Source organism: Semicossyphus pulcher, unplaced genomic scaffold, assembly GCF_022749685.1.
Source record: "Semicossyphus pulcher isolate SPU_LCO1_2020_fin unplaced genomic scaffold, fSemPul1.0.p SCAF_25, whole genome shotgun sequence".
NCBI lineage: Eukaryota > Metazoa > Chordata > Actinopteri > Labriformes > Labridae > Semicossyphus > Semicossyphus pulcher.
Window position 1 is genome coordinate 10,644,853 of NW_027211699.1, and position 10,414 is coordinate 10,655,266.

A 10,414-nucleotide genomic window follows, 5' to 3' on the forward strand; every position below is an offset into this window, starting at 1 on the left:
ACATGTTTATCCTGAACCACAAAGAAAGTCGTTAAATGGTATCTTAAATCATCCCTGACCTCGTGATAACAAAGAAGATGCTAAAGGATACTTAGAAACAAAACTAACAACATATTTCAGAGGAACCATTTTCATACGGACGTAAAGGGTTCCTTTCAAGAACCTTGAAACAGGCACCAAAGGGTACCAAGAAACAAACGTACCCATCCGCTCGGGAAGGTGGAGAACAGACCTAAAGACAACTGCTTTAGCACCACTTTTTGAATCTGAATGGGATGCCCTTGTTAATCTAAAGAGGGGTTTTTTCCAAACTTGTTATAAACATACGATTGAAAGCGTTTCTGAACGCTGCCCGGGTGGTCCATCCGACAGAAACCTCCTGGCTCCATCTGTGTGTGAGACACTCTACTCTTACAGCACGGATCAGTCACCAGCAGTCTGCAGACGTCGTAGAACAGAGTAACTCTGTGGTGATGCACTCGGATCAGACGTCACAGCACGCTGTGGGAGGTTTGATCCTGCACCAAACACATTTAGAAGATAAACAGAATCATTTAAAAATCCTTTGGTGCTCTGATGATAAACTCTCATCCAGCAGTTTGTTCAGCCGCTGACTGGAACAGCCACAGGATGTGTTTTTTTAATGCTGCTTTCACGCTCATCGAGCAATTCACTGACCACTAACAGTGCCCCGAGGAGAAGGCAATATTGTCATAGTAGAAGCAAACAGTCATATCGGGATGGTCACTCATTATGGCTTTCAGTGGCATTTACTTGAACCCTCCGGGGACATAAAATACCAGCCCATCCCCCACCTCCCCCCGCACTCTCCTGGGACTGAGAGAATGGGATGTGTAGCATAGAGAGATATATGTTGACATTTAATGGTAGTGAGGCTCTGCGGAGGAGATTGATGGCATGTGTTAAATGTCATGAGCTGGTGTGAAGTCGTGATAGTGAGGCTGTAAGTTACGTATCAGTCAGCTGCTTCCACAGGATGCAGAAGAAAAATGGCCGTCATGTTTCAACAGTCCAAACTAACATGTCGACTCTCTCTCTCTCTTTAATGTCAAACCGCAGTCTCAGGCCGGACTGTGTCGCTCACAAGCAGTCAAACTCTGCAGCTTCATCAGCGCAACAATGCTTCAGAAACTGACGCTGATAGAGACGTTCCAACGAGCATTGTTCCCCTCCAGATACCGAGACGATACTTTAGCTGAGAGCAGTAGATTTTTTTTGGGACTAATCGTTTTGTTATAGGATCGAGCACTGACTGGCGTACCTGCCAATACCTGCTAAAGGGTAACTGGACACTGGTAACAGTATGAGAACAAGTGGAGGTGATGCTGGTACCACACTTACATCATGTCTGAATCATGTCAGCTTATTGGGTTTTGCTGTTGGTGACGTACGAAGAGCCTGAGCGTCAGCTGAGGCTGGTGAGGGCGAACGGATGTGTCCAACATACTCAGGACTTCAACCCAGGCGGGGTTTCATTCTTGTCATGTTGACGTCTTTTTGGCCAACCGCCGGGGTCAGCCCTGAACACGGGTCTGCATGCGAGTGAGAGTGACGGTACTTTCAGAGCCATAGAGAGAGTTGCGACATCGCAATGGCGGATCATGGAGCGTATTGGACCTCCACTGACGCAACTCTCTGTCTACACGGCTCTGGATACTTTGTTCGGGGAGTAGGCGGGGCTGCTCCTCCGCTGTCCTCGCCCACCTGCTTTCAAACACGTTTACATCGGCCTCATGAGGACAGTCCTTGTAACACATTGAAGCGCACACTGACCTGACGCGGTCAGCCACATACGAGCTTTTGCCCTCGTCTTGTTCTGTAACGTACGATAGTTCGGGAACATATTTAGATTAATAACATCAAATACGAGGCATTAGCTACATAACTAACAGAAGTAACAAACAGTTCGTACTTTGGTTTTGGACAAAGATCATGGTTTGATTCCGTACAGGCCTAACCAACGTTTATTCCTGCGCATATCGTACGCAGGTTAAATAACGTTCGGTGGTTACGGTTGGTTTCGTGACTAACAGAAGTCAATCGTCTTTGTCCGGAACATAAACGAGTCTTATTTGTGCCCAAACACAACCGACTGCGACCGAACGTCCGCTACGTTTGCTTTCTGTCTGAAAGATGTTTAATGTCGGTCAGGAATTTTCTGCTGAAAGGCTAACGTGACTTTATTCTAATAATCGCTGACTCGTTATATTTTGATTAACAGTGGGCTGCATGTTTATTGCTGTTAACTTTGTGTTTCAGGTGTAAGACTGAAGCGTATCGAGACCGTCGTCGTGTCTCTGCTGGGGCCGCTGAGCAAGCTGCTGCATGATGAGCTGGGAGTGAGAACATGCTGTGCATTGATGTGACCATTCACTGGTGACTGCAGCCTGACTTTGTGCAAACTGAAAATGTATTTAACATTTTGTTACAAAGACGTCAGGCCAGTGAACACATGAGGAACTCAGCTCCTGGAAGATAAGGGTGGGTATCCTCTCGAATCCTGTTGGCCCACTTAGAGCCGACACGCCGGCACACTGTGTTCTTTTACAGAGAGAAATCGTGTTTCCAGCTTCTTCACCTGTTAAAGGAGGACACCTGCACACCAGAGGGCTTCTTTTTGTCAGATCATACAGGTGCTTTATTCCATCAGTCAGATTATCATGACTTTATAAATCAATTTGTTCGTAATGACTTCATTTAAGTTTCTGATTTGATTTAAAGAGAGCACATGTATCAGGGCGGTGACAGATCACCGCTGAATGAACCAGAGTCTGCCAGTTCCTCATGGATGGAACTACTTTTTCTCTGGTTCCTGATTTAAAGTATATCACACACCATCAGGAGGCTGAGATCACTCTGTCAGACATTTAAGGAGACAGATTTTTTATTTACACATATTCGTCTCACACCTGGAAATGAGATCTTTGTAATGATTTGCTTTTTGGAGGCATTAAATACATAATTAAGAAGAAGAAGACACACCTTTAAATCAGACCTGATTGGGCTGTTGTCTGAATGAAAATGTTAATAATGAAGAACCATCTTACCTGTGCACGTTCATCTCCTGGGGCGGCTTGGTGGCTTTATCATAGGCAACTTTAACACAAATCCCAATGGCGATGATGAGCGCGATGACCCCGCACGTGATGTACACCGTGGTGTTGGTCTGGTCCAGCTCCGGGTCGTACGTATCCCCTGTGGGCGCCGGGGAGGGGGGCTGGGTTTTGATCCAGTCCGGGGTGTTGTAGTTGGTGCAGATCTTCTGCTCCAGCCGCTTGCCGCGGTCCGCGCAGCAGAAGCGCAGGAAGCAGCTGCCGCAGCAGAAGCGGTGGTCGGTGTTGTTGCACGCGAACTCTTTGTCGTACTGGCCGCTCACGTCGTAGTAGCCCAGGCAGGTGTCGTGCTGCACCGAGGGGGCCTGGACCTGCGTGATCCTCCCCGGGACGGCGACGGCCAGCGGGACCGCGGTGGTGCTGCCGTTCACCTCCTTCACCTTTGAGTTCCTCCGCGGCGGGCTTTTGCTCTTTTTACTGGCGGTGGCGGCGCACAGGACATTCAGCGGGTCTAAGTAAATGAGAAGCAGCAGGAGGTGCGTTATCCCCATCATTTGAGGACGCGCTGGTGTTTGTTCTTCGGCCTCCACTCTCTTCTTTCTCTCTCTTTCTCTCGGAGTTTCACTCTTCTTACCGAGTGGAGCTTCTTGCTTCTTGTTTCTTCATCGCAGGTACTCCTTTACGCGCCAACAAGGACTTTGACTGGCAGGTTTGGAGCTCCTCAGACTCAAAACGCATCTTCTGACTTTGCGGTCATCCAATGCAGAGCCTGTTTTCTTATAAAAGTTTGCTTTGGCCAAATGTCCTCTTAAATTTCGGCTGCAGAGACGCGACAAAGACCCGAAGTCCTCCAGAGGAATCTGTCTGTTCTTGAGCATCAGCTGCTGATCTGCTCGTAGTTGCACTGTGGAGACCAGAGGCATGAACAGAGGCATGAATAGAGGCGTGAACAGAGGCATGAATAGAGGCGTGAACAGAGGGCTTTAGTGGGTAAAATGTGACTATATGGTAGGCAAAGCCTTCCTCAGAAACTTTATCAACAAGCACTCATTGTAAAAAGAAGAATTTGATCGATAATTTTCAGCACCACGGACAGCGCCCAAGTTTCAATTCGGGCTCTCGGAGCGTCAGAAAGGGAATGTTTGCCGCCTCGCTCTGTTTCATTTTCATTTAAAACATTAAAACGAGTTAGTTTAATAGAAAATGTTCTCGAGCTGCAGACTGATTAAAATCCCGCAGCTCTGGAGCTTCTTTGTTTTTGCTTTATTTTACGCATAAACTTTGAATCCGACTTCACTGAACAGAAACGGAGCATTGACTCTAAATGAGGAAAAAGATGAAGAAGAATCGGACTTACCGGGGGACCGGTGGCCGGTGGGGTTGTCTCAGCCACTGCCACTGAATCAAAGAGCCTCAGCAAGACAAGAGGCGAGACCTCTCTCTCTCCTCTCCGGCCCGCCTCCCTCCTCCAACTCTCTCTCTCCCCCTCTCTCTCTGTCTCTCTCCCTTTCTCCTCCCTCCTTCCACGTCACCGATTCAGGTACCTCAGTTAATTATCAATCGTCTTGCTGTGGTCACGTGCCTCCGGGCATCACTCGATAACGCGCGGAGGTGTAAAAAAAAACAAAAAAACCCAACAGAAAGATAAGTGTATTAGAAGTTGTCTGCACGCGGCGCTGCTGCTGGTCTACATTCACGCATCAGCGCGCACACAAGCTGCATCCACTCACAAGTCACCAATCACGTCCAGTGTGTGTGTGTGTGTGTGTGTGTGTGTGTGTGTGTGTGTGTTCGTTCAGGCAAACGTAACAGAAACATGCCCGAGCTGGTTTCCTTCAGGATTATAAATCAGGCAGAGCAGAGGGAGGGGGGGGATCTGGTTGGTACTCAGGGAGACTTTTTGATTTTCAAAATAAAACCATTATTTCTTGATGCATGTAAAGTCCTCTATGGGTGACAAAGTCAATGTTTTATACACATTTTCTCTGATCATTTTAATCTTCTAGTCAGAGATGAGCGGAGTTCTGAAGGTGTCACAGGAGACTGATTTCTGCTGAGCTCACACGTTGATCAGTAATCTTCAGTAATCTGACTTGATCAGAGATGAGTTCAGACTTTCAATTTTTTTAATTTTCAGAGTAAATGCATAAAAAAAAAAAACTTTTCATCAGTCCCATTTTCTCTCTGAATGACGGCTTTATTAGGTTAACTTAAGTGTCAGACCTCTGAGCTTTTACCTGATGTGTGGCTTCAACCTGTAACTTTCACAAATTTCCAAAAACTTTGTTTAAAAAAATTCAAATTATTTTCAAAGTTATTCAAACTTCTTTCTCAGAATCATGTTACAACTTTTTTCTCAAATCTCAGACGTTTTTCCTGCTAACTGACTTGAACACGACTTCATTATTATATTTTCAAAATGTCAGAAAATTCGACCGAAACTTTCGGGGTGTAAGCCTTTGAATTCTTTTATAGGTGTATTTATGTATCAGTGCCTTTCAAAATAAAACAGTCCATCTCACCAAAGGCGTTTGAAGGAGAATAATTGGCAGTGAAGTTTGAATTTAATATTAATAAAGTACAGTTTTCACTTTTGATGGACTTTTAATGGTATTCACTTATCTGGTGAAATCTGCTCGTACCAGATGGTGAAAATGAGCACATTAAAAATCAGACAGGTGATGTGACAGAAACAGGAAATGATTTTAAATTGACTTTCAAACACCTTTGTGTCATTGGCTGAACTCATCCTCTCAGTTATGAGCCGGCATGTCAGAGCTCATCCATCTGCTGCGCCGACTGAAGCCAGCCGACGTGTTTGTCTGAGCCTGTTTGATGAAGGTGAAGCTGCTGGACCAGAGTCTGCTCATGTGGACCGAGGTGGTTACACTCATTTGGGCAGGTTTCTACACGGATACTTAAAGGTAAAAAACACCTGTGTTTCTTCATTCTTTAATACTAAAAACAAAATGTTACAAGTAGAACACAACGCTGTTTTAACACGTCCTAAAATAGTCACATGATCTCCTGAGGTCGAGGATGTTTTTGCCCTATTTTTTAATTTAGATTTTTGGGGGTAAAAATGGCTAAAAGGTTCAAAACGTTTTGGTATTGTTCCAGAAGTTTGTTTCATCCTGCAGCAGTGAAACAGGCTGTAACGGCTGCAACATAATCCTTGATGGGTCAAAGGTCGTCCACTAAAAGTTCTTGTTGTTTCCACTGACAGGCTCAGATTGTTATTCTAAGTGTGTGACAACATGACAGAAAGGATCCCTACAGAGATAGACCTTTGTGTTACAGAGGAAGATGATTGTTTTAACCACACACAGACGTTACATCGCTCTCTGCACACACACCAGACTCCATTCATAAAAGCAGTGATTTTAGCTTGCAGAACACAAGAGAAGTTTATGCCCTGCTGCATTGATTGGTTTTTAGTCCTATTTCTGTGGGCCATAAATCTTGTGTTGGATCCAAACTAACGATTTAAAACACCAAAGTGACCAAATATTATATAAATTGCCAAATACAGCCGCAAAAGTAAAAGGTTCAACATCCTCTCAGCCACTGCAACACACCTCTTCTCGCAACGGTTCTGTTTAGCTTTTTTATTTAGCACTAAAATCAGGATAAATTAAGTAATTTGGAAATGCTCCTGTGGGTCGCATTAGAGGCTAGAAATGAACGACCTTTGTGGTCGTTTGGGTCGGAGGACTTAGCACAGAAGAAACAATTCATTCTAATAATGACTCCTGGCTTATTTATACTTTTACTTCTGGACTTTAGTGATACTTTCTTACACTGCTAATTTAACTTCCCAGACAGAGGAGGGAGTGGACGTTAAACCATTCTCTACACCACGTCATGTGATCTTAGAAAGACGGTGTGATCGACTCCCTCGTGCCCCTGACAGCACCGTACTCATAATATGACAAGCAGACAAGAAAAAGGGCACCAAGCTTTTGATGAATGTCTTTCCACACTGAACGCTCTGGAAGTCAGCATTTGCAAATTGGCCCTGGGTTCCTCTGTCAGTCAAAACGGCACATCAGACGGCGTGTTGAGCACAAAGGGAAGAGGGATTGTCCATTAGTGTTAAACAGCTCAGAGTGCTCGGAGCTGGCCTCAGCAGAAAGTGCTGACAGGTAACGACGGGGGCGACACTGGCTGAAGAATAATGAGACCATATTTCTACAGAAGGATGAGAGAATGAATGAAAGCAAAGAGCACCAAACAATCACACGGGGAGAGCAACACGCTCTTTACAGCACCGCGGGACGGCTCTTAAAAGCTCTCGTCTTGTAATTGTCCCGTTGATTAGTATCTCAGATATTTGCCCCACATTCTCTCTCTGCTTGCTCCACATTTTGTCTTTCAATCAGGGATTTTATGTGGGTCTTGATTTGGCTTAGCTCAGAGCACCATCCGAAATGTCTGCCCCAGTTCTGGTGCAAAGGGGAATAGCTGTCCTCTGACACCGGCCCTGTTCGAGGGTCCGCTCTGCTGCCTCTGTTAATGAGCCAGGCAGCCTCAGAGTGCTTCACGAGCTCCACACTCCATGTTGGTGTGACTGTGCATCAGTGGACCGAGCGGCTCTTATCCTGTCTAACATACTGTAGGTGTCTGATCCTCCATACTGAGCCCCTTCACTTTAAGTGCTTGCATTATGATCTTAACTTTGCATAAAGCATGAAAACCTTCAGAGGTAATCAGCTGTTTTAACTTCAAATAGAACCGAAAGCAAACGATGCTGCTGGATGAATTCAATAAGGATGCAAACCCACTCAATAAGGATGCAAACCCACACATTAAGGATGCAAACCAGCATGATAAGGATGCAAACCCACTCAATAAGGATGCAAACCCACACATTAAGGATGCAAACCAGCATGATAAGGATGCAAACCCACTCAATAAGGATGCAAACCCACTCAAAAAGGACGCAAACCCACTCAATAAGGATGCAAACCCACACATTAAGGATGCAATTCAGCATGATAAGGATGCAAACCCACTCAATAAGGACGCAAACCCACTCAATAAGGACGCAAACCAGCATGATAAGGATGCAAACCCACACAATAAGGATGCAAACCCACACAATAAGGATGCAAACCAGCATGATAAGGATGCAAACCCACACAATAAGGATGCAAACCCACACAATAAGGATGCAAACCCACTCAATAAGGATGCAAACCAGCATGATAAGGATGCAAACCCACTCAATAAGGATGCAAACTGATGGTAAGGGAACACTATTGTGCAGGCCCGTGTAAATTCCTTTATTTTTATGATCACAACCCTTTTTATTATTATTTGACGTTAATGAAGATCAGAGATTTATCTTTAATGTCCCTCTTAAAGACTGGAGTGTTCTGCAGCGACTGACGGCCAGATGTCGTCTCATAAACCTGTTTGTTCGTCACAAAACACCTGCGATGGTTTGATGCACTCACACACACAAACACACACACACCTCAGATTTCTGTTTTGATATTTACTTCGCAATCCTCGATCTCCTCTGAGGAAATCTGTGCAGCTTTTCACTCCTGCTCCGAGGTTCTGCAGAGTGTCAAAAACACACATCGCAACAAACAAACATGCTAAAAGTTTTAATTTCCCCCGACCCCACTCTGCATTCTTAAGGATTCATTTAGTATTCTATAAGGTAAAAGACTAATCCAGTCACTTAGGTCCAAATTAGGAGTTTAAGTGTAGTTTATAATCCCCCTCCACGCTTCACAGAGCAGTGAGGTGTGTCAGAGAGAAACAGATTCACAGGAAACAAAACATTCACAGGTCTCTCTGGCTGCTCACATGTGACTACGTTTCACTATAAGACAGAGATGAACCTGAAGCCTCTGACCGCCTGACCTTCTCACACTGAACATCTTTTGGAGCTTTTGTTCCTTGAATGCAGCACACATGATTATAGAGCCATTGAAGCATTTACCCACCACCGTTCCACCCTCAAGAGACTCTTACTTTGAAGGACATTCACACACTCCACTCAGATATGTTGAAAATGTAATAAATGTATGAAGTGCCAAAAAGCTGCAGTTCCTCTGGTGTCCACTTGAGGCTGTCTCCAGCAGTGAGTCAGCCCCCATAGAGCCCCATGTTAAACTTTACTGCACAAATAAACATGTTTACAGCCTGGCCTGTATGCCGGACTCAAAGTTTCATACACGCAGTCAAGAAAGATCACGGTGGCGTCATCTTAAAGTCTTTGGTCGGAACATGTTGAAACAGTTTAACAATCACTGTTTTCTCCCGGGGTTGGGTCATAAAGGCAGGAAGTTAGTCCAGTCGTCGCCCTCCTAAGCAACCTCTTCCAGCTCCTACGGTTGGGATTCTGAATTTTTCCCAGGTCAGATGAGATAAATAATCCCTCCAGTGAGTTCTGGGTCTACACTGAGCTCTCCTTCCGTTTGGATGTTTCCGGAAAACCTCCAAAAGACGGCACGTCCCTATCAGGTGTCGGTACACTCCCCGCTGCATGAAGTCCACAAAGAAAACTTTAACTTCACTTCTCTCAAACTGACGTTTCCCAGCAGGGTGTGAGGAGCAACAAAGACTTTCATCATTTCCATAATGTTTGGTAAATAATTCATCAGATCATCAGGAGGTCTTCCACATGGGGATTCAAGTTTTGGTGACAGGTGTGTTGGCAGAGTAGAACAGTCAGAGAGCGCTGGGACCCTGTCATCACTTTGAGTACGATCCATCGGATGAAATGTTTTCTTCTGCCTCCAGAGACTCTTAATTAATAAGTAACAGTTTGCAGGTTAAGTTATCAGACAGACTTGCTGCTCCCCAAACACTGAGGAAGACGCTTTTTGAACTCCGGAGTATTTGTGCAAAAAAACTAAAAGTCTTAAATGTGTCATTATGAAATGTTACTGTATTTCAGATCTATTGTGATAGAATTTTATGAGACATAAGTTTATTTCAGTCACCATTTTATACTTTCATATCATTTTGGAATTTTTGATGACAGTGTGATTGTAACTGGTCCATCACATTTCAACTGCGTCCTTATCGTACCGGTTTGCATCCTTATCGTGCTGCTTTTGCATCCTATCGTGCTGGTTTGCATCCTTATCGTGCTGCTTTTGCATCCTATCATGCTGGTTTGCATCCTTATCGTGCTGCTTTTGCATCCTATCGTGCTGGTTTGCATCCTTATCGTGCTGCTTTTGGATCCTTATTCTGCTGGTTTGTATCCTATCGTGCTGGTTTGCATCCTTATCGTGCTGCTTTTGGATCCTATCGTGCTGGTTTGCATCCTTATCGTGCTGCTTTTGCATCCTTAACGTGCTGGTTTGCATCCTTAT

General features: G+C 44.8%; 1 protein-coding gene across 4 annotated transcripts in view; it reads right to left on the bottom strand.

Moving 5' to 3' along the window:
* Positions 1–3,628, bottom strand: part of LOC138604408 (protein shisa-6-like) — a 74,627-nt gene extending 70,999 nt beyond the window's left edge. For 2 of the 4 annotated variants that reach the window (XM_069676333.1, XM_069676335.1), the window contains exon 1: positions 3,069–3,628. In XM_069676333.1, the coding sequence (XP_069532434.1) occupies positions 3,069–3,628 (560 nt within the window). The remainder of the gene's footprint in view (positions 1–3,068) is intronic. The other 2 variants (XM_069676334.1, XM_069676336.1) reach the window with 1 other exon arrangement.
* Positions 3,629–10,414: the final 6,786 nt, after the last annotated feature.